Source organism: Aphidius gifuensis, linkage group LG2 (genome assembly GCF_014905175.1).
Source record: "Aphidius gifuensis isolate YNYX2018 linkage group LG2, ASM1490517v1, whole genome shotgun sequence".
Classification (NCBI taxonomy): domain Eukaryota; kingdom Metazoa; phylum Arthropoda; class Insecta; order Hymenoptera; family Braconidae; genus Aphidius; species Aphidius gifuensis.
The window spans coordinates 29107726-29132449 of record NC_057789.1 but is presented as its reverse complement, the minus strand read 5'-3'; the positions used below and the strand labels follow the sequence as shown (position 1 = coordinate 29132449).

Here is a 24724-nt window from a genome sequence, read left to right as displayed (position 1 = left end):
TTCAATTTTTTTTTGCTTTTGTAACTAGGGGGAATTTGAATTTTAGTATTTGATAAAATCTTGTGGGAAAAAAAATAAATAAAATTGTTTTCTTTAAGTATAACAAGACGCATGTTGAAGTGTGTTTATATATCGTAATCCTGATGCCCGAGGCAACAGGTACCTGCCAAGAAAATAGATAAAAAAAAATAAAAAAAAAAAAAAAACTTTTAGCTAAATTCTCATAGACAAAATAGAAAAAGAAAGAGGAAAAAAAAATATAAATGTATACAGATTTGTGTATTATATCGAGCGAGAAAAGTATCAGTAGTTTATGATCAAAAAATTTTTCTCCAATAATAGATTTATTTGTAATCTCAAATTACGATGTTTGCCAACAAGAGAAAATCGCGCAATGCCGCGGAAGAAGATTAGATCAAGATTCTTGGATACATTGGTGAATTGAAATTTTTTTATTTATTTTTTTTCTTGTGTATTGCGTGTAGGGGATTATGTTTTTTTATATACACGTGAAACTGTCAAAAGCCAAAGAATGTAAAACGATCGTGAGGGTGGCCAATTCAATGAATGAATTGCAACAGAGTAAAATGAATTTTTATTTTCTAATCTTGGTGTATATCTACTATTTTCAAGGACCATTTACAAGTACACAATATGTATGTTCAATGAATAAACCAAGAAGAGACTTGTCGTTTGAAGTTACAAGTAAAAACTCAGCTACTCTCGCGAGTAGAGAATCTTTAGTTAAATCTACAAATACACTTGGGAAAATAAAAATTACATGTAACAAATATCATTGAATACAATGAAATATATACTGTAAAAATTTATTATTTAAATTAATTAATTTTTTATTCATTCTATTTATGTTTAACTTGAATTAAGTTATTAATTTTTCATTCGAAATTACATGAAATTAATAACAAAAATTAAAAATAAAAATATAATTTTATTATAAAATAGATTAATTAATTAATTTGTAATTATTAAAATTTTAATTTACTCATTTTTTAAAGAGAATAATATTTTTATTAATTATATTTAATTTCAACGACTAATATTTTATGCTATTTTTTCAGGTAAAAAAAAAATCATCTACATGAAAAAACCATTAAATTTAATTACAATAATTTTATAAATTTATAAAACAATTTTTATTTTCTCAAGTGTATCATAATTAGTAATGCCCAATAAATTAAAAAATAAAAAATATTTTCCTTATGTAAAAAAATAAACAATTAACGTTAATTTTTGTCTGTTGATGAAATGTCAATATTGAATATAAATTAAGCACTTTTAAACGTCTATATATATATTTATTTGTTCAAAAAAAAATCGTAAAATATTGTATATGACTTTTTGACGTGTGGTTTTAACAGATTGAATATTAAAAATAGCTCCCTGGCTACGACACACCCGGGATAGAAGTCCAAGCCTCCAAAAAAAAAAAAAACCAGCATAAAATGCTCTTTTTTATTTATTTTTATATTCATTTTCACGTTCGCTGATCCGGCATATTTTGCAATATATAGCTAAACCGACAATTCGACTAAATTGATATAGACATTTGCCCGAAAAATATCCAGGAAAAAAAATTTTTTGTGAGGGTCACTAAATGTGCCAGGTCATTTTTTATTATACAAAAATTTTCATCTCGCTTGTTCTCTTTTTTGAAAAAAAAAAAAAAAAAAAAATCTGCCGAGTTTGAAAGTTGATCTGTGAATAAAAAAAAAAAAAAAAAGGATTCGTTGGATGACTGATATAGGTAAAATGAACAAAAATAAAAATGGTCATGGATAAAATGGTCAATGGTAAAACTCGAGAGCTTTCGCTCTTTGGTTATATATAAATTTTATCAACCCTTCAAACACAGAGATGAAAATCTATACATCTTTTCCATTTGTGCATTAAATTACGAGATAATATATATCCAATTCGTGACACTATATATATTTTTTATATTTTTTATTTATATTTTATTAATATCATTACAATCATACCGTTCATACGCACACAATTGCAATATTTTCTAAATTCCAATGTCCAAGATATATTGGCATTTGACTCGATGCAATAAACATAAAATTTAATATTTTTCTTTTTCTTTTTTATGATGAAAAATATATTGGGCGTACATTGTTAATATTTTTATAATAATAATAATAATTTATTATTGATTTATCAATGTGAAACTTGTATTTTTACTTTACTTTTTTTTGTATTTTGATTTTTTGTGAAGGGGTTGATGATGCAACTGGAGACTTGGGTGCTTTGTTAATGTAGAATGTAAATTTGAAATTAAAGGGTGAATATATATGTGTCATTTGAATTGAGGGGATTAAATAGGATATGGGCGTGGTTTTATGGTAGCAACATGGAATATCTTGTTGGACGGTAACTGTGACAACCAATGCGAATTGTTGTTGGAACCAGCAACTGTTGCAAACGCAGGCGCAATTTACTGGGTCGGGCTTGAAAATTAAAATTTTTATATAATTATTATAGAGGTAAATTGAGGAGGTTTTTTTCATAAATTAATCATCAAAAATTGCGTATTAATTCGATGAAAATTTTAATTTTTTGCTTTAAAAAATAGACAAGTTGAACATTAAAAAAATAACTTGAAGAATTGAAAGAAATTTAGAGGTAATTCAGAGAATTTGTTTAGAGGAACAATCACAATCTGTTGGTTTTAAATCAAAGGCAAAATTCATTTCGCTATAAAATTAAAAGTAAAATATATTGATATTAATAATTTATAAAATACTTGGTTCATGAAGTTTGGTTGGATCATTGAATGCTAGTTGGATTTCTCAGCTTTTCTTTTTTTAATTTAATAAACACTGGGGACCACTGTAGGCATGGTCCTTTTATTATGCAGTTCGTAAAAAATATTTTAAAAAATACCAATGCACAGCAAGATGAACCCTATAGACATCTGTGATGACCTTCAACAACTAAAGAGCCTGTTTTAACATCCGAAATTGAATTTTATTTGTGTACAGTTCTCATCGAAACAAATTGGACTACCCAGTGTACAGTTCTCGTTTGTACACTTTGCTTGGTGAAAATTAATATTTAAAATACGAGTCAAGAAAAAAAACATTAAAAACAATTACAAGACATTAAATTAATTTATTAAAATTTTATTTTTATTAAAAGATTCAATATTTGACAATTTCCAAATAATTTTTTTAAATATAAAAAACAATAATTAATAAATTGAAATATTAATTATTTATTTATAAATTATTTTTTCTAAAATAATTATTAATAAGTAAAAATATTATTTATTGATTAATTTTTTTTTGTTTTAAAAATTAATAAATTTGGAAATTTTTGATTATTTAATTTTAATTAAATACAAGAAACGAAATATAAATGTTTTTTTTTTTTTTTTAAATTAAAAAAAGTTCAACTTTTTTTTTTAACTAAAAATATTCGTAAAAGCAAGCATAAAAAATGTTATAATAATAAAAAAATAAAATTAGTTTTTAAGACATTAATATTTAAAAAGGTTCTTTTTTAATTTTGTCAACTGCAATATTACCAGAAGCCTTATTTTCTGCAACAAAAATTTAAATTTAAATTCAAGTTTTAGAAAAAAGAAAATAAAAACTCTACTATATAATGTACATATAATATTTACCTTGATGAAGCTTGGCTAAAAGGTTTAGATACTTTTTATCAACTTGGAGATTTGGAGATTGCCCAATAATTGAATGAGTTCGTTTAAATTTTGTCAACCAATTATCCGAAGGGACCCATTCAAATATTTTTATTTCTGGAAAATGTAAATTAGCTGCTTCAATCGCCCAATGTTTAATTGTTTCATCATTAAATTTTTCATTTTTTAATGTTACTTCAATGCATTTTTTGAATATCGATTTATTTATTTTTTTAATTTTATCATCACAATTCATTTCATTTTTTTTTCTTTCATCTGAAAAAAAAGACAATTATTATTTATAAAATTTATAAATTATTAATTTTTAAAAACTTACTTTCTTTTAAAATAATTGCAGCTGGTTTTTTTTTATGAGCTATATTTTTATGACCTAGAAAATAAAAAAAAACAATTTATTATTAATAAATTAATTATTAAAATATTATTATTTATTAAAATTAATAATTTTCATTACTTTGATTCACTTCCAGAGCCAGTGGTGTTTTATTTTCAAGTTCTTTTTCATCATCTAATAAATTAAAAATTAATTAATTATTAATCAAATGTAAAAGCCAATTTTTATTAAAATTAAAAAATTATCATTACCTTGTATTAGTTCCTTTTTAATTGTAAATTCTGTAATTTTATTTGTTTCGATTTCTTCATCACCTAAAAAAATAAAACAACATGTATTTATTGATCAATCAATTTGTCAATTAATTTAAATTTTTTTATTACTTGATTCACTGTCCAAAGTAATCAGTAATGGTTCCTTTTTATTTTCCTTTTCTTTTTCATCTGAAAAAATTAAAAATCAAAATATATTATCAACAAATTCAAGGCTTAAATATTTTTTTCAATTAAAAATAAGCTTTACTTGGCTTGTCATCAGAATGTACAGTCATTGTTGTTTTTTTATTATTATTTTCTATTTGTTGATCTAAAAAAAAAACACAAAGAATTTATTAACAAATACATATTATTTTTTAAATGTTAATTTATACCTTGTTTATTTTTATTTGTCAGTGTTGTTTCTTTATTTTTTCCAGCTTCTTCTTCATCTTCTTCTTCATCTAAAATTATAAAAAACCAAAAATATATTACAATATTTATTTAAATAAATAAAAACCAAGTATTACTTTGTTCATCATCATCATCGTCATCATCATCTAGATCAACTAACAATGGTTCTTTTTTATTCTTCACTTCTTTCTTGTCACCTGTAAAACATCAAAAATAAAAAACACATTATAAACAAATAAATTAACTAAGAATAACAATAGAAAATTTCAATTACTTTTTTGATGATTTGATGGCTCATTTTTAACATCAACTTTTTTTTCATCAGTTTTTGGATCAGCAATAAAAAGATCATTTGAATTTCCAATGATACAATATTCTTTTTTAAATCTGAACAACCAACAAGATGTTGCTTCAACAGAACAAATTGCTTTTGGACAGCAGTCTTTTTTGGCACAGTAAACCCATTGTTTCAACAAATCATTATCAACAGTAATATTATTTTTTTTATATTCAATAAATTTATCATAAACCCATTGATTTATTTTTTGTTCCATTTTTTGTTTTAATTGACCTATGTCGACTTGACGCATCCAAGTAGACAATTGATCATTTGAAGATAATCTATGACAACCACTTTTATTTTTTAGTTTACTAAGTGACCATCTTGGGTGTTTTCGAGCTAAATTAACGACGTGAACTTTATCATCAAAATCAACTTGTTTTTTTCTCTGACGTGGTGGTTTATAATCATCATCATCATCATCAGTATCAAGATTAGAGTCAGGTATTTTTCTTTTATTATTTTTATATTTGTTGGTTTGTTTTAATTCTTCTGTTACTTGTTGATTTGCTGATGTTGATGTTGATGTAACAGATGCTGGTTTTTTTTTGTCTGGGTTATTTGTTGTTTGATCATAACTTTTTAGTGTTTCATCCCAAATGTCAAGCATTGACTTGTACATCTGTTGAGCTAGTGCACCTGATTTTAGTGATATTTTTTCATTTTTTTCTTCACAATATTCATTTTTTTTCAATAAATCACTGCACAAATAAAAAGCATCAGAAAAGTCTTTTTTATGCTTTTTTATATCTTCTGGATCATGAGTTCTTATATTCATGATTGTTTTTTTTTTTTTTTTAAACAATTTTTTAATTTATAAATTAATTATTAATTTAATTTATTAATAAATAACACGATATTTACTATTTATTTTATTTGTTGGTTGTACGCCTCAACTATATATATTACGTGATGAGACTTGACTTGACTTGTCTCGTTGCTGGTTGCTGAATGCTGACTGAATCCGTTGTGTTTTGTTTGTTTGTTTTTTTTTTTTTTTTCTCAATACGACAGAGAAAAAAGAGGAGAAAAGATAACAAAAAATTTTTATTGGTCACCAGCTAAAACGACGACATGAAATTTGAAAAAAAAAAAACAACAAAATTTATTATTGTTTTTTATTTTACAATAAAAAAAATAAATTATTAATTAAAAATAAAACAGCTGTTTTCACTAATTTATAAAGAAAAATTATCAAATTATTTTAATGATAATTTATTAATTACAACAATATTAATTTTCATTTCAGCAAATAAAATAATTTGCATAAAAAAAAAAGATAAAAATATTTTTTAATTATCTATTTATGTAATTTAATTAGGATAAAAAATTTAAATTTTTATTAATATCTGTAAATCATTTATAATTATTAAAAAATTACAGATAAAAAAAAATGAATACAACATTATTATAATTTTCAAGTTTTTATTATTTATTTAAACTTTTTTTTAACCAGAAAAAAAACATGCTGAAAACACGACAAAAAAAATTTAACTATTGTTAAATTAATAAAAGAAAATACATAATTAAATGAAAAAATATTTAAAAAAAGTTAAATGACATATCTTTTGTTAATAAAAAATTAATAATAATTTTTTCGAGTAAAAAAAAAAAAAAAATGTTTTTACTTGACAATATAAAATGGTACATCACCAAAGCAAAAAACTCTTTTCAAAAGTTTCATGAATTGATAAGCTTCAGTAGAATTTTTTCCAAAACGATTTGACAAAATTTTAACACCTTCAGCAATTTCACCTTGTTCATGATGTTGAACAGTAGTTAGAACTCCCATTTGAGCAGTAGCTGTTACAAAACCAGTTCGCATTTCCATATCATGTTTAAAAGCCTTAAAAATACGATTAAGTTCTTGACGTTCATGTTTACAAGAAAATGAAGAAGCTGTTGATTTAATTGGTTTAACAGGCCAATTATTATTACAAGCTTCACATCTACATTTAAATTGATGTCCATCATAAAGAATAACTTGTCTTTCATTTTTTGTTAGCTTATTAAAATGTGCTCCATAACATGTAAATATTTGTTCACCTTTTTTAACAGGTTGAAGACAATGAGCAATAATATGATCATCATGATAACGACAAAATACATTTGGATTACAACTGTGATTAATCAAACTTTGACAAACTGATATACCAAGACCAATATCAATTCTTTTAATAGAATCATCCATAACCTCAGTATCAAGTCGCATATCAATTGTAAACATATTTGTCATTGACAATGATGCAAGCTTTTCAATAAATTCAATCATAAATACAAAATCATCATCATCTTTTAAATCACCAATTGATCCAGTTAATTTTCTACCAATAAATTCAGTTTTAGTTACAAGTAAATAAGCAATCAAAATTGATCCTCTCAGCAACTCTGGCTTATTTATTTTCACCACCATTTCATTTGTATTCATGTTATAGATACTTGAAAATTTTGTTGGATCAATAACACCTCGTGTATATTTTTCATTCACCTTAACTGTAACCAATAAACAACAAACAATTAATCATCAATATAAATAATTAAATTTTAAAAATATTTACCTTGTTTATTGTTTAATTCACTGATGTTACTTTTCAACAGCTCAAATGAATCATCAGCATCATCAAGAGCTTTAACAGCAAGTCTCAATGCCATAAAAAAATAATCTTTCATATTAAATTCCATCATTGGTCCAATGACACGACACTCGTAATTATGATGTTCCATTTGTCCAATTTTTTTACAAGTAGTTGAACAATAAAATGCATCAGGACAATCATCACATGGTACACTTGACCAAATTTGTTTGCAACACAATGAACATATTTTATACTTCATACTGTCAAGGACAATTTTAGCATATGGCTTGTGTACATAGACAACGTCATCTGGCTCGATGTCACTTGTTGCAATCAATTGCCAACCAAATTTATCATCGTAACTCAATTTAACACTGCCAGATAATTCTGATAATTGTTTATTTTTATTTTTCAATGTTGGAACTGGTTTAATTGTTGTCCATATACCAAATTCTCTGTTATGTACTTCGTTCGTTGTTGTTTTATATTCTTGTAATAATTTTTCAGTAAATTTTTTATTCTTTTCGTCCATTTTGTTTAACCATTTGTTGGCTTGTTGAAAAGATTTCTTTCCTTGATCATCATCAAATGATCTTGATAGCTTTTGACATATACTTTTACGTGCATATAATTTTGCTTTTAAATTATCTGGATAATGATTGGATAGTGCTTGTTCAATGTCATTCAGACAATGTGAATATAATCTTGATTTAAATAATGCTGCACTACGATTTGCATAAGCAAGTGATAATTCATCATCATTTGGTGATGCATATGCAACACTTTTTGTGTATTCATCAATGGCATTATTTAAATTTTCATTTTTTAATAATGAATAATATTTATTACCTTGTTCACGATGTTGTTTTGATTTACTTGCATTTTTTCTGTTGTAATTTATATCAAAAATTTTTGTGACATTGTCATCAAGCTGAGGAATTTTTGCAAGTATATTTTTAATCACTTCTTGGTTTTTTTTGCTGAATGATGGATACTTGTCATTTTTCAATGATGACTTGATGGATTTAAGCAACGAATCATTCCAAGATGATGGATCAACATCACGTGCTGCTGTGGCTTGAAGATTCACTGTTTTTTTTTTTTTTTTGTAAAAAATAATTATTTTATTTTATTAATAATATAAATACACTTTTTAAAAAATAAATAAATAATTAAAAATTACCTGGATTGTTGTCAGTCATTGTTATAAAGATACTCGTCATATTATTAAGCAATAAAATTATTTCATGAACAATTCAGTCCCTCAGTTTTCTTTCTGAAGCGTTTTTTTTTTTTTTTTTCTCTAGAAATTTCTGAGGGGTTTTCGTTGGCGCCAGAAAATACCACCACCACAAGTTTTTTTACCCCTCTTTTCGTGGTTGATCGGCGCATAAACCAAATTCTCGGCAATTGAGCAGTTGACGAAAAAAAGAAAGAGCGAGAAGGAGAAAAAAATAAAAAGAGGGAAAGTGTGGTGGTTTTCTTAGAAAAAAAAAAAAACAAGAACTAACCTGATCTAAAACATAACGGTTAAATAACAGCTTAACGAGTAACGACAACAACGACAACCTTGTTGAATCATTGAATGTTGGGATCCATTCAGATCACATTGGGATCAGTCAGCATCCATTCTTCAAGTAAAAACACCCCTGCAGTTAATCCGTTAATCTGAAAAACAAATAAATTTATTTTTTCTATTTAAATAAAAACATACTGTGCAAAAACATTCTATTGTTATAAACAATATTTTAATTGTTATTTATTTTTTTTTTTGTGCTGATTTTGTTAAGAAAAGAACACCTTGATCAAGATGTCCTTGGTCAAGATAATAAAAATCACCCCATGCTTTTGTTTGCCATTAAAAGGTGGTACCATTTTCATTGCAGTCATTGCATCTGTAAGTATTAAAATTATTTATTAATTAAAGTAAAATTAACAATAATATTTTAACAATGTTATGTTTTATTTTTTCATTTAGGTATGGTCATTTGTCATGTGGTTTGCAAGTTGCATCAGTTTGATCTACTCTCGTGTTAATCCAAATTTTTACGTTGATCAACTATACGGCTATGATTCAATCAAACAATTCACCAACAAAATGGCACAACAAGAATATCAATTTTGGCAATTTATTCGAATTGTTTTTTTCATTTTTTTATTGTCTGCATTCATCTTCTCCATTTGTTTATTACATGGTGTCATCAAGGTAATTAAATAATTGTATAAATTTAATTGATAACATCATAACATTGATTGCTTAATTTTAAAATTTTATTTACAGGGAAAACCAAAAAACATGATACCTTGGTTATGCATACAATTTGGTGGTTTATTTTTATTTGCTGGATGCAATCTTGCTTGGTTATTTACTGGACATTATTTTGCTTCACGATTTGAAGTAATGCTTGGACATGTTTTTGGACTATTCATGTTGAGTAAGTTGATATTAATTAAATACAATTTTATTATTATAAATAATATAAATTTAATTAATTGTATTTTATTTTTTAATTTAGCAATGTACATTTACATTTTCATGGTCTTGTTGAGTTACTATAAATTGCTGACTGATAAACAAGTTGTAACAAAAAAAAATTCAGGAAGAGTTTATGATGCATCATTTGTACCAAATGCACCATTTGAAAGTGTCTAATGTTATTCAAACATTACACCACAATTTATATCAAAGCTTGATATTAAAATTACAATTTATTTTTATTTTTTTTTTGTTCTGGGTTAAAAATAATCATGTAGATTTAAGTTATTCGATTTAATTCAACGAAAAATAAAGTTGAATAAACATAATTATAATTTTTCATTTGATTTCTTATATAATTAAAAAAAATGTAATTTGCAATACTAAAAATTGTTTGTATTGAAATTATCAAAATTCATTTGTTTGTTTAATTTTTGAATAATAAAATAATTCTTTTTTTTTATTAAATAAATCACCAAAATTAATTTCTGTAATTGTTGGATTTATTATTGTTGATAAGCTTATATTTATTCTTTTGCAAAAATATTATTTTTATTGTTAATAATATTGGCATTTAAAAGACATGAATAATTAAAAATTGTCTGCCATTATTATCAAGATAATATTTATTAAAAATTGTCGAAAATAAAAGACAATATTATCAATTCATTGACAAATCCAATTTCCTTTATTTTCTGTGTCTATTTTCTCATGATTAAAAACACAAAGGGGCACTAGCCTGATCTGACAATAATGAAAAAGGTGAGCAAACCTAATGCCATTTCATTGGCGTCATTCATCAACTCAACATTAATTTTCCAACCTAATTATTGAAGCCATTTTGTCAAAAAAGACTTGAATTATTATTTTACTTTTTTTTGTGCTGATACATTTGCAAATTTATCAAGATGTCATTGATTCAGCTAAGAATCACTCCATGCCTGTGTTTGCCCATAAAAGGAGGAACAATTTTCTTTGCAAGCATTGCATTTGTAAGTAATTTAAATATTTTATTTTCACTAATTAAATTACAATTAAAATAAAACTTGTGTTGTTAATATTTTTTTTTTTTGTTTATAAACAGTTCATGTCGCTCATCTTGGTGTTTATAAATTTAATTTGGCTGGTAAACGATTCTTCTCATGATGATGATAATTTTGTGGCATTTGAAAAAGTTGTTTCTCTGTTTGTTTCAACATCAGCAGTCATGTTTTCCATCTGGTTATTAATTGGTGTCATCATGGTATGATTATTATATTTTTTTAAATCATTTAATCAACATCAAAATAATAATATTTATAAATTTTATTTACAGGATAAAACAACATACATGCTACCATGGTTATCCATGCAATTTGGAAGTTTAATTTTGTTTGGTGGATGTAGTCTTGGCTGGTTACTGACTGGTCCCCTCTTTTTATCACGAGCTGGAGCTTTGATTATATTTACTTTTGGAATGTCCATTTTTGGTGAGTTGATATTAATTAAATACTAATTTTATTATTAAAATAATATAAATTTAATTTAATTTTCTTTTTTGATTCAGCTATGTATATTTACATGTTCTTGGTGTTGCTGAGTTATTGGCAATTCTTGACTGTTAATAAAGCTAAGGCAAAAACAACATCACCAGTTTATAATGCTGCAGCATTAAGAAATTATGAAACAGTTGATCTTTCCTAATTTCATTTAAACATTACACAATTATATTTATATCATCAAATAGCTTTTTAAATTAAAATTTATTTTTTTTCTTGTGTTAGCTTAATTAATCAAAAAAAAAAGATTCAAAACAAGTTTCTCAATTATATTCTTAATTGTTACAATATTGTTACATGAAAATTCTTTTGTCTTTGATAATTAATATTGAGTTTAAATAAATAGATATAAGTTTGTCAGTTAAATTCAACAAAAAACAAAGTTAAAAAAACATAGTTATAATTTTTCTTTTGATCTCTTATATAATTAAATAAAAAAAATGTAATTTGCAATACTAAAAATTGTTTGTATTGAAATTATTGAAGTTCATTTGTTTATGTTTAATTTTTCAATAATAAAATAATTCTTTTTTTTAATAACTAAATTACCAAAATTACTTGCTGTAAATTTTTTTATTCTTTTGCAAAAATATCATTTTTATTGTTAATAATTTCGTCAATAATATTGGCATTTAAAAGACATGAATAATTAAAAATTGTCTGCCATTATTATCAAGATAATATTTATTAAAAATTGTTGAAAATAAAAGACAATATTATCAATTCATTGACAAATCCAATTTCCTTTATTTTCTGTGTCTATTTTCTCATGATTAAAAACACAAAAGGGCACTAACCTGATCTGACAAAAATAGGAAAGGTGAGAAAGAAATTCAAGGAAATCCAATGGCATTTTGTTGGCATCATTCATCAACTAAACATTAATTTTCCAACCACATCATTAAAGCCATTTTCTTATAAAAGACTTGAATTATTATTTTACTTTTTTTTGTGTAAACGTTTACACATTTATCAAGATGCCGTTGGTTCAGATTAACATCACTCCATCATGCTCATGTTTGTCTACGAAAGCAAGTGCACGTTTGTTTGCAGCAATTGCATCTGTAAGTATTTTAAACATTTTATTTTCATTAATTAAATTGCAATTAAAATAAAACTTGTGTTGTTAATTTGTTATTTTTTTTTTTGTTTGTTTATAAACAGTTCACATCATTCACAGAGTTGTTATTGAGTTTTGTTTGGGTATTGAACAATGATAATCATAAACATAATGAATTGTTGGCATTGGTAAAAATTGTTACAATGTTTGTCTCATCATCATCACTTGTGTTATCCATTTGCTTATTAACTGGTGTCATCATGGTATGATAATTATATTTTTTTAAATCATTCAATCAACATCAAAATGATAATATTTATGAATTTTATTTACAGGAAAAATCAACATACATGGTACCATGGTTATCCATGAAATTTGGAAGCTTCTTTTTTTTTGGTGGATGTATTTTTGCATGGATATTTACTGGTCATCTCTTTGTTGGATCACTATTTGGTTCATTGGTTGGATCTTTTTTTGGAATATTAATATTCGGTGAGTTGATATTAATTCAATACAATTTTATTATAAATAATATTAATTTTTATTTAAATTTCTTTTTTAATTTAGCCATGTATATTTACATGTACTTGGTGTTGATTAGTTATTGGCAATTGTTGACTAATAACAAAACCAAAACAGCAGTAACACCAGCTGGAAGTGTTCATTTTGGTACAGCATTTAAAAATAATGAAACAACTGAAATTCCCTAATTTCATTTAAACATTACACAATAATTTATATCAACAAAGCTTTTTGAATTTAAGTTGAAATTTATTTTCTTTTTATTTTTTTTCTTGTGTTTATTATCATGTTAGCTTGATTAATTTAAAAAAAAAAAAAGATTCAAAACAAGTTTCTCAATTAAGTACAATATTGTTACATAAAAATTCTTTTGTCTTTGATAAATAATAATGAGTTTAAATAAATTTTCTTTTGTCAAATATATAAAGTTGTCTTCGAATTACAAAATAGTATTATTATTATTCAAATATGAGGTCTGTTCAATTGTTGTTTTTGGTGATGGTTGTAGATCCATGAAAAAACTTAAATTAATAAGATGAATTTTTAAAGAAATAAAACCACCAGATGATCCATGTCCTTTGTGAATTAATTCAATTGCTGAAATTGGTGCACTTGGTTTAGTTGTGACTTCTTGAAGATCAAAGAATGGAATAGTTGTTTGTGAAGCATCCTTGATCAAGTCTGTTACTCCAATTTTTATATATTGATTGTTCATTGAATCTTGCAGATTGGTTTTGAATTTAAGTGGATCATCAGGTTGGTTTATTATCAATTCAGTTCTGTAAATAAATAATTTAATATTAATTGTGTATTTTTCAAAAATAATTTATAATTTGATATTTACAATTGTGGTGGTTGTCGAAGTGGTGGTGCCCATTGATAAACATCAGATGAAATATTTCCAGATGAATAATTAAATTTAACAAATTTTGCATCAAGGCTGATACAATTTTTCGATTTAATAAATCCAAAATCATTAAAACGTACAGCTGAAATGCAAATAAAAAAAAAAATATAAAATTTATTTAATTTAAAAAAAGTGATCAAGTTTACATACCACTTAGTAAATATTCATCATCAATCTTTAATGTTTGTAAACATATTTTAGTATGAATAAATTTTGCAACACCAAAATCTCTGCCTTCTTTTAATGATATTTGTGTGCCATCTGGATAAATAGCTACACTTGGAAAATTATTTTGATATTTAAATTTTGGAAGTGGTACCCATCTTTCACTTGTGACATTAATTTTTCCCAATGGCAAGAGTTTAGCCTCTCTCAGCTGAATGTGAATCATTCGATCTTGAGCAACAAGCCTTGCACCAGTTGCAACCCTTTATTTAAAAATAAAAAACATTATAAAATAAATTAATTAAAATTAAAAATAGTTGGTATACTCAACATGTCATCACTTGTATTGGACCACATGTAACTGAATCCTCGAATTTTTTGGCTGTTGGTATCAATACGATCATCAACACATTGACAAATACAACTACGACAATTCGTTAAGGCAAACGATGGCAACCACGACATTTGGTATGGTAACCACGTTATAATACTTTTTGTTTCTATTGATTTCATTGAAGTACATGCCTTATTTGCATTACCATAATAAATATTATTGTCCTTATTTTTAATCCAATGGTAGTTTCTTGCACTTGAATTATCATTTTTTTGCTATAAATATTAATGATTAAATTTTATATAATTATTTTTATTTTATCAATTTGTTTTTTTGCAATTATTTATCAACTTACTCTTGGACAAACTTCATAGCTAGCATCACCTCTACAACCTGTGATTTTACCTGAACAAATTGTTTCGTATTTTCTGCAATTATTTTTTTTTTCACATTCAGGGGTACTTGTAATAATTTCACCACAAAATTTTTTACATGTTTCTCTATTTTTGGGTTCAAAAGTTTGTTGATTTGTCACAAATGCATAGACAAGGTTGTCAAATCCAGCATATGTTACATCTAAAATTCAATAATAATTAATAAAAATATTTTAATTTACTATTTTTCTTTGTTTTTTTTTTTTATCTATTTTTAATCACAAATGACCACTAGTGACTCAACTTGATAAAATATAATTTAAAAAAAATCTATTTCTATCAATGACTCAACAATATAAAAAAAAACAAGTTAAAAAAATTATTTTTAAATTAATAAATAATATACCTTTTTGTTGTTTAATTGGATCACATCGACGTACAAAATTTGGCATTACTTGAAGTTTATTTTTAAATAATTTTGTATATTTATTTATTCTTCGTGTTATTGTCTTTTCAAGATCTTGAATTTCTTCAGTATAATTATGTCCAATGAATTTAATTCTCCACATGTAGGCAAATGACATCACAGCAAAACTTTTTGCTTCATTAAAAACAATTTCATTGTACAATGAAAATAATTGATGCTGTGGTGATAATTTCATATCACACATTGTCACAATATCTCTCTATTAAAAAAAAAAATTTTTAAATATTATCTATCAAATTAAATTAACAATAAAATACTCAATTTTTTTTTACCTTAATTATATTTTCATAATTTTCTAATAACGTTATTTTTTCTTGATTTTTATTTTTAAAAAATAATTCCGAAATTTTAAATAAAATATCTCTTGGATAATTTTCCATGTGTGGTGATATCATTCTTTCACTTTCTTCATCCAGAAATAATGTTTTATTTTTTTTCAATTTTTGTGACCATTTATTTGTTTCATCATAAAAATTACGAATTTTACTAATATATGTATTATATTTTTCTTTTTTATTTGATAATTCATGTGATAATAAAATCTTCATGTAATTTGTATTGAAAGTATAAATATTTGACTCCAATTCAGAGATTTTGTTTGATATTTTTTTGAACTCTACATATGTATCTGTTGATTTATCAGGTTCATCAGGTTCTTTCATCGAATCTCTACCGGCTAATCCAATTGTTATAACACTGGAAATTAAACCAATTGCTTCCATAGCTGCTGTTCCAATTGCAGCAGGTGTCGAGCAAGAAACTTTTGACAACGTCAAGAATAATATAAAATATTTTAAATTCATTTTAAAATATATTTAATTAATAATTGTCCACGTTGATTGATTTTTTATTTTTATTTTATATTTTTTTTTAGCTTTATACACCTGTCCGATGGACAGCTTGTTGATGACTGTCGAAAAAAAAAAATACTTTAGTGATTAACAGTAGAAATTTATTTTTTTACCAATGACTAATATTTATTTTAAGTAAAATTGATAAAATATTTCAAGGCTTATCGGCCTTGTCTAGTTTGTTGACCTTATTTGGAATTTTTTTCATTTTTCTTTTCAAGTTTTCTAAGAACAATAAAAATAATAAACTATTTTTTAGTTTTATTATCTTGTTGGTTTTTATTTTTTTGTTGAAATGAAAATTTATGGATTTTATTATTATAAAATTGTATTTTTAAAATTTATTTAATGATTTATTTGAATAATTTTTGTATGTACATATGAATTGTTGGAAAAATAATTTTTTATTTACACAAAAAAGTATGATGAAAATTAAATTTAAAAAATCATCCTTGAAATTTTTTTTTCGTTAAATAAATAATAATATTACATAAAATAAATCAACAAAATTTGTTGCTTCATAAAAAAACTATACATATAATTTTCAGCTGTATAAATAATTTCGTTTTATTGTTCATCATTTTTAACATAATCGACTGTTAAATAGTCATAAATCTTCACTTTAATACAATCTTCACACCACACGACTACTTGCAATCTTTTTTCACGATTTTTTAATATTTTTTCTGCTTTTATGATAAATTCAGAAGTTACATCTATGTTCTTGACATTAAAATATTTCAACTCTGGTGAATTTTCAACAACTTTGATGGCAGATTTATCTGTAATTTTATTGCTAAATGGTAAGTCCAATATTATCATATTTTTTAGCAATTTAATTGAAGAGTCAGTGACGTTATTATTATTCCCGTAACAATCAAGTCTTCTTAAAGAATTCATCCTTGAAATTGCTACCATACCAGCATCAGTTATGTCATCACAATACATATGTAGTGTGTGTAATTGCCTCCAGACATTGGCAACATTATATAAAAAATCATCAGTAACTCTGGAATTTTTAATATTTAAGTTCTTTATATATCTATAACTTCCTACGGGATTAATTTTATTTTCATGATATTTACACTCGTCATTAAAACTCATTATTTTAGGACATATCAGAGTTAAATAATTATTTAAACTTTCAGGACGGTTTATACCAGCATGTTGAAATGTTTTTAAGACTTTTAGCTTAGAAATTACCTGCAAAAAAAATAATTCATAAGTACCTATATGTAAAGATTAAAAATAATAATTTTGCTTGTTTTTTTTTCTTGTAAGATATAAAGTGCAACTTACACTAGTGATTTCTTCTGGAAAATTAGTACTGTACAACATGCTCTTAGACCAATTTGACAGACTCAGCTCAGTCAATGTATCAGCAACGTTTAACAATGAATTAATTATAGTAACAGGTATATATGTGTCGCGATTAAAAAAACATTGAAATATAATTTTCAATACTTTTAGCTTAGAAAGACCTGTAAATGCATTATCTAATATTGCATCATCAATATATCTAATTCTTATTCGAAGCTTCACGAGATTTGGACAAGATTCATTGACAACTGGAACTATGTTACAATGACCATATGCTGTCAAGTCTAATTCTGTTAAATAACGACCACATTTATTAAGCAGTGATTTCAAAAAATTTAATTGTCCTTTGATTGTTGGATAATTTTTAATTAAATAATTTAGATACTCATCATCACTTTGCCAATGAGTCAGTTCAAGTTTTTTGACATTAAACCAAGAATCATCAAGGACTCTTTTCCATTTTTTGCAAACTAAAAAAATAAATTAATTGTCATTACTAAATAATTTTTTTAAATTGAATAATTTGTTTTAGGTGTTAATATTATCATACCCAATGCAATTTTTGGCCTTGCACATGCTGGAACATGCATGAATATTTCCGCCAAGCAATCATCATTAACATGATCAATTATTATTTTATTTTTGGCGTATGAATCAACGTCATCATCATCATCATCATCGTCATCATCATATTCATCATCATCATCATCATCATGGTGACAGTTTATCTAAAAAAAAATAATCAATATTTATATTTAATAACAATAATTTAATATTGCAGTTATTTTAAACTAACCTCATTATTTATTTCGCTAAAAGCACGTGTTGAAATTTGGCTTATTGTAATTTTGCATTTTTTTACCAAGTTTTTTTCCAACTCTAATTCAGGTAATCGCTTGAATTGAGTCATATTTAATAAAATATGTTGTAAAATATGTATCCACAATAATCAAGTTTTAGGTTTAATTTTTTTAATTTTTATTTAAAATACGGATGTGCGATTCGGCCGATATACAGTATGCATATCATATGTATATCAGTGGATTCGATATTCGTGCCTGATTTATCGACAATATATTATTTTAAATCAGAATAGATCTATTTTTCAATTTTATTATCTTGATTTTTATTTTTTTATTGAAATTAAAATTTATGGATTTTATTATTAGAAAATTATTTACAAAAAAATATGAAAGAAAATTAAATAAAAAAAATCATCCTTGAAATTTTTTGCTTTATAAAAGACTATAAAAATTTCCATTGCATAAATAACTTAAAATCAAAATAATAAAAAATAATAAGAAATGAAACGTGTTGATATAATTAAATATATCAACATGAATTTTAACTTTTCTAATTGAAAAAAAAAATTAAATTAATAACAAAAAGAAAAGCCAACAAATAAAGGGCAGTTATATTTTTAAACAAAACTTTTTATTAATTTATTTACTTGTTTTTAAATTTTTTCATATTTATTAATTTAAAAATGTGAATAACAATTAATTTTAAAAACAAATTTTCATTAATATTATATATTTAGTTTTTAAAGTAGGACATTTCAAAGAAATTAATAAATTTTTAAAAATAAAATATATTTACGAATAACATTCACATATTGATGAATCACTGTGCTACGTCATTAAGGAAATAAAAATAAGCATAATATTATGACTAATGTCATAAACACAGCTACGTGTTGAATAAAAAAAAAATAAAATAAATAAAGTCAAGTTTTGTCATTGTGTAGTGGTATATTAATATTGTTAAAATATTATTAATTTTTAATTCATCATTAATCATATTGATCTAAAAAATTTAATTGAATTTATTTTATCTAACAGCTCATCATAAAATCAGGTAAATAATTTTTTATAAATCAACTGATGGCTTTTTTTTATCTCAATTTTTACAATTAAAATACTCATATAAAATAATAATAAATAAATATAAAAATATAACCTTTAAATTATATTATAAATAATTAATAAATTTATTTATTTTTAGATTATTTAAAATAACAATTAATCATGGAGCAAATAACCACAGGTAATAATTATAATTCTTAATATTTCTATTGAATAATTAATACATTTTTAAAATAATATTTCAACAACAGATAAAGAAACTTCAATAAATGAATTTAAAAAATGGAAAGAAAATTTTGATGAATGCATTAAAGAATGCATTAAAAAATCATCAAGCCATGATATTGAGATAAATGAAATATTAAAAAATCTAGCATTAAATCCAGCAACATCATCAATAAACAAAATGACCATTGTCAGCAAAAGTAAAACAATATCAGCTGAATTAAAAATGAAAGGTGATTATTATTTTTGTGGTGGATTAAGAAAACCTCATGAATCTGATTACTTTGACTCAGCATTTATGGAATATACAAAAAGTATTGCTAATGCACCACCAATGAGTCATCAATTGTCATCATCATATGGTAAACGTGCTGAAATTTTATGTCGTTTAAAATTATATACTGATTCATTGAATGACATTCAACAAGCACTTGATAATAATTGTCCTGATAATCAAAAAACAAAATATTATTTACTCAAAGCAAAATGTCTCAAGGTATTGAGCCACTCAATCAACAATGATCATGATATTAACAGAGCATATCAGGATGCTAAATACTGGATCAAAAATATGAACAATAATATGAGAAAAAAATATGAAAAATTATTATTTGAACAAATAAATGATAATCTTATTGATGCTGGAATATTTAAAAAATGGAATTATGATAAATTTATACCAATTTTAAATAATAGACATGTTAATTTACCAAGTTTAAGTGACTCTGTTGGATTAAAATATTCACGTAGATTTGGTAGACATATTTTTGCTAAAAAAAATATAAAACCTGGTGAAATAATTGCTATTGAAAGACCATATGCTAAAATATATTATGGTGATATGAAACTGAGATTTTGTTGTCATTGTGGTGAACAAATGTGGTCAAGTTTACCATGTGATAGCTGTAACATCATGATGTTTTGTTCAAATAAATGTCGTGATGATGCAAATGATGATTATCATGCAATTGAATGTCAAGTTTTAAAATTTATTCAAAAATTTAATTTACAAGATGAATATTTTATTGTTACGAGGATCATTTGCAAGGCTATTGTTGAAGCTGATTGTTCACTTGACACGTTGAAGAATGATCTTGATAAAATTCATGCTGAAAAAAGTAATTAATGAAAAATAAATGTTGAGTATTTTTTTTTTTTCACTGTCTTAATCATAATGATGATTTTTTTTTTTAGATCCATTGAAAAGAGGCTTTGTTAATGAGATATTTGAGTCAAATAAAATATCAAGTATTTACAGTTTATTGGGGCACTCAGTCAAGGATAATTTTAATTCAAAAATTCATATCAATTCAATTTTAATTAGTTATTTATTAATAACAAAAACAAATGTATCATCAAGTGGAATTTTGAATGATAGAAATTTTGATAATTTAAAGGATAATTATATGTTTATTTGGTTAATTAAATTAGTACAAAAATTAATTTTAATTTGTAATACAAATAGCTTGTCGTTGGTTGGATTTGGTGATAAACCTGAAGGTTTATTTCAAGGTATCTATACAAATATAAGCTTGTTTAATCACAGCTGTTGTCCAACAGTTGCAAGCTCAACTCAATGTGATAAATTAATATTAACAGCTATTCAGCCAATTGCAAAAGGTCAACAAGTCTATTACAATTACGCACAGCATTACAGGGCAAATGAAAAAAAAGATAGGCAGTTGGAATTATTTAAATATTATAAATTTATATGTAAATGTAAAGCTTGCGAAAAAAATTGGCCAGTTGAATTAGAAAATAGTAAATTTAATAAAAAAATATATTGTTTCTTTTTTAATTATGATAGAATTATTAAAAAATTTACAAATGTTTGTAATGATTTGTCGAGCATTGTTATGTATTGTGAAAATTTTAAAAATTATGATGATGAGTTACCGGATATTTTAAAGACTATCAATGATGCTAGTGATGTTATTTCTAAATTGTATTATTATTGTGGTAAAAATTCGAGTGAATATTTATTAGCTGTTGATACTTTTGAGTGGTTTTTTCGTAGCTGGAATACTCCAAATTTAAAATTATCATAATGGCATAAATTGTACTTAAATGAGAAAAGAAAATCTTGATTAAGATTATAAAATTTATAAAAAATAAATGCGTCTTGTTGAATTTTTTTATTTATTTCTTTTATATTAATTGAAATAATTTTTATAATATAAATTGATTATTATTTAATAATTCATTGCCATAACATTCGACTGCAATAATCTTTAACACGAAAATTCTGTAAATATTTCTGTTATAAATCTTCTACTTGACATGCAGTTGGACTAACATCATTCATGAAAATACTAAAATCAATTGGATGAATTTTTAAGGTAACAAATCCACCAGATGTTTTATCAAGTTGTCCTTTATGAAATAATTCAATACCAGCTAGTGGTGCACTTGGTTTAGTTGTGACTTCTTGAAGATCAATAAATGGAATAGTTGTTTGTGATGCATCCTTGATCAAGTCTGTTACTCCAATTTTAATATATTGATTATCCATTGAATCTTGTACATTTGTTTTGAATTTAAGTGGATCATCAGGTTGATTTAATATCAATTCAGTTCTGTAATATAAACAAAGTGTTAAATTAAGTATAAAAATTTATTATTTTTAATTAATAATTTTATATATTTTTTATTACGGTTGTGTTTGTTGTTTATCATAAGATTTCCTGGTCATCATTTTTCCTGTGTCATAATTAAATTCAGCATAATTTGTATCAATATTAAAACAACGTTTTTCGTCTTGATAAGTATTGTTAAAATACATTGCATTAAATCTCACACCTAAAATTGAATAAATTAATAATATTGATAATGCTTTTATTGATGTTATTGTATTTTAAAATATTTACATACCAGTTAATAAATATTTTCCATCGAGAATTAATTTTTGCAGACATATTTTATCAGCAAAGTTCATTTGGATAGTTCCAAAATCTCTGTCTGCTATCAATGAATGTCGTGTACCATCTGGATAAATAGCAACACTTGGAAAATTATTTTCATATTCAAATTTTGGTAGTGGTATCCATCTTTCACTTGTGACATTAATGTTTCCCAATGGCAAGAGTTTAGCTTCTCTCAGCTGAATGTGAATCATTCGATCTTGAGCAACAAGCCTTGCACCAGTTGCAACCCTTTATTTAAAAATAAAAAACATTATAAAATAAATTAATTAAAATTAAAAATAGTTGGTATACTCAACATGTCATCACTTGTATTGGACCACATGTAACTAAATCCTCGAATTTTTTGGCTGTCAGTATCAATACGATCATCAACACATTGACAAATACAACCACGACAAATCTTTGAAGCCCATGATGGTGCCCACGTCATAATATTTGTTGATTCGATTAATTTAGTTGAAGCACATGTCTTATTTGCATTACCATAATAAATATTTTTGTCCTTATTTTTAATCCAATGATAGTTTCTTGCACTTGAACTATCATCTTTTTGCTACAAATATTAATGATTAAATTTTATAATTATTTTTATTTTATCAATTTGTTTGTTGCAATTATTAATCAACTTACTCTTGGACAAACTTCATAGCTGGCATCATTTTTACAACCAGTTATTTTACCTTGACAAATTGTTTCGTATTTTTTGCAATTTTTCTTTTCTTCACATTCAGGGGTACTTGTAACAATATCACCACAAAATTTTTCACATGTTTCTTTATCTTTTGGTTCAAAAGTTTTTTGATTTGTCACAAATGCATAAACAAAGTTGTCAAATCCAGCATATGTTACATCTAAAATTCAATAATAAATAATTGAAAATATATATTCCATCATAAATCATTTAAACAACTACCTTTTATTTGTTTTTTTGGATCACATTGACGAATAAAATTAACGATATTTTTCATTTTATTTTTAAATAAAGTACTGTAAGTTTTAATTTTATTTATTGTTCTATTTCCATCCTCTTCAATGTATTCTAAATATTCTAATTCTTTATCATTACTTAGAGCTTTATACATATATGAAAATGCCAGTGAAATAAATCCCTTGAGTTCATAATTAATTATTTTATTATAAATTAAGAATAATTGACCCTGAGCTGATATTTTTTCATAACAAGTTATCACATTTTTTTCCTGAAAAAAAAAATTAAAATGTAAATTTTTTCTATTTAATTAATAATTAATGTAATATTAAATATTACCTCATGTATTTTATAGTATTCTTCTAGAAAATTAGCTTCATGAGATTTATAAGTATCTGGACAAAAATTTTGAAGCAGTTGAGACATCAATGCCTTTGGTGATCTTGGTGCAGAAGATATTATTTCTGACATTGACAAGTTCTCTTGAAGTGTATGATTTTTTTTAACTCTTTCATACCAGCTTTTAGTTAGATCATAAGTATAATCAAGCCTTGAATAATATTCATCAGCCATCTTAGAATGTTGTTTAGTTAATTTTTTATTTAACATATGTTTTGCTATTGGAGTATTAATTCCATGCAAAATTGTGTATTTTTTATCAAGTTTTTTCCATACAAAACCAAAATGATCAACGATATTTTTATTCTTAATATTTTTAGCAGTTTCATTTGATATATTTTCAAAGGTTTTTTGAATTTTTGATGTATTTGAAATTACTTTAACAATGTCAATTGCAAAATCATCAATTGTTGAAATTGATAAAATTATTTTTGACTTTATTATTAGTAATATTAAAAAAATTAAAAAATATTTATAACGCATTTTGGTATTTTTTAATTTGAAAAGACGACTGAGTATATTTCGTGGCTGTTGAGATGTATATATAGGACCAAAAATATCTTATCTTTCTGGTAATTTATTACGTGGATTAATGTGTTTTTGGTTTTATAAAATTCATAGACATGAAAAAAATAAATTATTATTTACATTGGGATTGTTTTTCACGGTTTCATCATAAATCTATTCGAAAAATAAATTTTTATTTTATTTAATTTACAAAACTGATAAGTAATCCCAGGTAA

At 24.3% G+C, this 24724-nt stretch overlaps 6 protein-coding genes across 6 annotated transcripts; 4 read left to right on the top strand and 2 right to left on the bottom strand.

Annotated features, from left to right (window-relative positions):
* Positions 1–6431: 6431 nt before the first annotated feature.
* LOC122850100 (SET and MYND domain-containing protein 4-like) lies at positions 6432–8873 on the bottom strand. Its single transcript, XM_044149119.1, has 3 exons — positions 8790–8873; positions 7589–8695; positions 6432–7523 (listed from the first exon to the last, which is right to left on the bottom strand). Exons 1-3 carry the CDS (start codon positions 8827–8829, stop codon positions 6655–6657), a joined length of 2016 nt encoding a protein of 671 aa, XP_044005054.1. The 5' UTR covers positions 8830–8873; the 3' UTR covers positions 6432–6654.
* Positions 8874–9174: 301 nt separating this feature from the next.
* On the top strand, positions 9175–10336 carry LOC122850186. Its single transcript, XM_044149263.1, has 4 exons — positions 9175–9503; positions 9585–9812; positions 9888–10041; positions 10123–10336. The coding sequence occupies exons 1-4, from the start codon at positions 9417–9419 to the stop codon at positions 10257–10259; spliced, it is 606 nt and encodes a 201-aa protein (XP_044005198.1). The 5' UTR covers positions 9175–9416; the 3' UTR covers positions 10260–10336.
* Positions 10337–10883: 547 nt separating this feature from the next.
* LOC122850195 lies at positions 10884–11776 on the top strand. The gene is made up of 4 exons (XM_044149274.1): positions 10884–11074; positions 11167–11325; positions 11398–11551; positions 11629–11776. Exons 1-4 carry the CDS (start codon positions 10991–10993, stop codon positions 11763–11765), a joined length of 534 nt encoding a protein of 177 aa, XP_044005209.1. The 5' UTR covers positions 10884–10990; the 3' UTR covers positions 11766–11776.
* A 647-nt stretch (positions 11777–12423) lies between these two features.
* On the top strand, positions 12424–13396 carry LOC122850191. Its single transcript, XM_044149271.1, has 4 exons — positions 12424–12684; positions 12785–12943; positions 13016–13172; positions 13248–13396. The coding sequence occupies exons 1-4, from the start codon at positions 12598–12600 to the stop codon at positions 13388–13390; spliced, it is 546 nt and encodes a 181-aa protein (XP_044005206.1). The 5' UTR covers positions 12424–12597; the 3' UTR covers positions 13391–13396.
* Positions 13397–13640: 244 nt separating this feature from the next.
* LOC122850133 lies at positions 13641–15496 on the bottom strand. The gene is made up of 6 exons (XM_044149163.1): positions 15389–15496; positions 14964–15184; positions 14606–14883; positions 14260–14537; positions 14047–14191; positions 13641–13981 (listed from the first exon to the last, which is right to left on the bottom strand). The coding sequence occupies exons 1-6, from the start codon at positions 15432–15434 to the stop codon at positions 13642–13644; spliced, it is 1308 nt and encodes a 435-aa protein (XP_044005098.1). The 5' UTR covers positions 15435–15496; the 3' UTR covers position 13641.
* Positions 15497–19644: 4148 nt separating this feature from the next.
* Positions 19645–21860, top strand: LOC122850110 (SET and MYND domain-containing protein 4-like). Its single transcript, XM_044149135.1, has 2 exons — positions 19645–20848; positions 20925–21860. The coding sequence occupies exons 1-2, from the start codon at positions 19912–19914 to the stop codon at positions 21776–21778; spliced, it is 1791 nt and encodes a 596-aa protein (XP_044005070.1). The 5' UTR covers positions 19645–19911; the 3' UTR covers positions 21779–21860.
* Positions 21861–24724: the final 2864 nt, after the last annotated feature.

What these genes read in the sequence shown, in the direction of transcription:
- LOC122850100 (XM_044149119.1), bottom strand. Translation starts at nt 8,829, where the DNA reads ATGACGAGTATCTTTATAACAATGACTGACAACAATCCAG. An exon ending in AATGACTGACAACAATCCAG is followed by an intron (nt 8,696 to 8,789) that starts GTAATTTTTAAT and finishes AAAAAAAAACAG; the next exon opens with TGAATCTTCAAGCCACAGCA. An exon ending in TGAATTAAACAATAAACAAG is followed by an intron (nt 7,524 to 7,588) that starts GTAAATATTTTT and finishes TATTGGTTACAG; the next exon opens with TTAAGGTGAATGAAAAATAT.
- LOC122850186 (XM_044149263.1), top strand. Translation starts at nt 9,417, where the DNA reads ATGTCCTTGGTCAAGATAATAAAAATCACCCCATGCTTTTGTTTGCCA. An exon ending in TCATTGCAGTCATTGCATCT is followed by an intron (nt 9,504 to 9,584) that starts GTAAGTATTAAA and finishes TTTTTCATTTAG; the next exon opens with GTATGGTCATTTGTCATGTG. An exon ending in TTTTGGACTATTCATGTTGA is followed by an intron (nt 10,042 to 10,122) that starts GTAAGTTGATAT and finishes TTTTTAATTTAG; the next exon opens with CAATGTACATTTACATTTTC.
- LOC122850195 (XM_044149274.1), top strand. Translation starts at nt 10,991, where the DNA reads ATGTCATTGATTCAGCTAAGAATCACTCCATGCCTGTGTTTGCCCATA. An exon ending in TCTTTGCAAGCATTGCATTT is followed by an intron (nt 11,075 to 11,166) that starts GTAAGTAATTTA and finishes GTTTATAAACAG; the next exon opens with TTCATGTCGCTCATCTTGGT. An exon ending in TTTTGGAATGTCCATTTTTG is followed by an intron (nt 11,552 to 11,628) that starts GTGAGTTGATAT and finishes TTTTTGATTCAG; the next exon opens with CTATGTATATTTACATGTTC.
- LOC122850191 (XM_044149271.1), top strand. Translation starts at nt 12,598, where the DNA reads ATGCCGTTGGTTCAGATTAACATCACTCCATCATGCTCATGTTTGTCT. An exon ending in TGTTTGCAGCAATTGCATCT is followed by an intron (nt 12,685 to 12,784) that starts GTAAGTATTTTA and finishes GTTTATAAACAG; the next exon opens with TTCACATCATTCACAGAGTT. An exon ending in TTTTGGAATATTAATATTCG is followed by an intron (nt 13,173 to 13,247) that starts GTGAGTTGATAT and finishes TTTTTAATTTAG; the next exon opens with CCATGTATATTTACATGTAC.
- LOC122850133 (XM_044149163.1), bottom strand. Translation starts at nt 15,434, where the DNA reads ATGCCAAATTTTGTACGTCGATGTGATCCAATTAAACAACAAAAAG. An exon ending in TCCAATTAAACAACAAAAAG is followed by an intron (nt 15,185 to 15,388) that starts GTATATTATTTA and finishes ATTGAATTTTAG; the next exon opens with ATGTAACATATGCTGGATTT. An exon ending in TGATGAATATTTACTAAGTG is followed by an intron (nt 14,192 to 14,259) that starts GTATGTAAACTT and finishes TTTGCATTTCAG; the next exon opens with CTGTACGTTTTAATGATTTT.
- LOC122850110 (XM_044149135.1), top strand. Translation starts at nt 19,912, where the DNA reads ATGACCATTGTCAGCAAAAGTAAAACAATATCAGCTGAATTAAAAATG. An exon ending in TAAAATTCATGCTGAAAAAA is followed by an intron (nt 20,849 to 20,924) that starts GTAATTAATGAA and finishes TTTTTTTTTTAG; the next exon opens with ATCCATTGAAAAGAGGCTTT.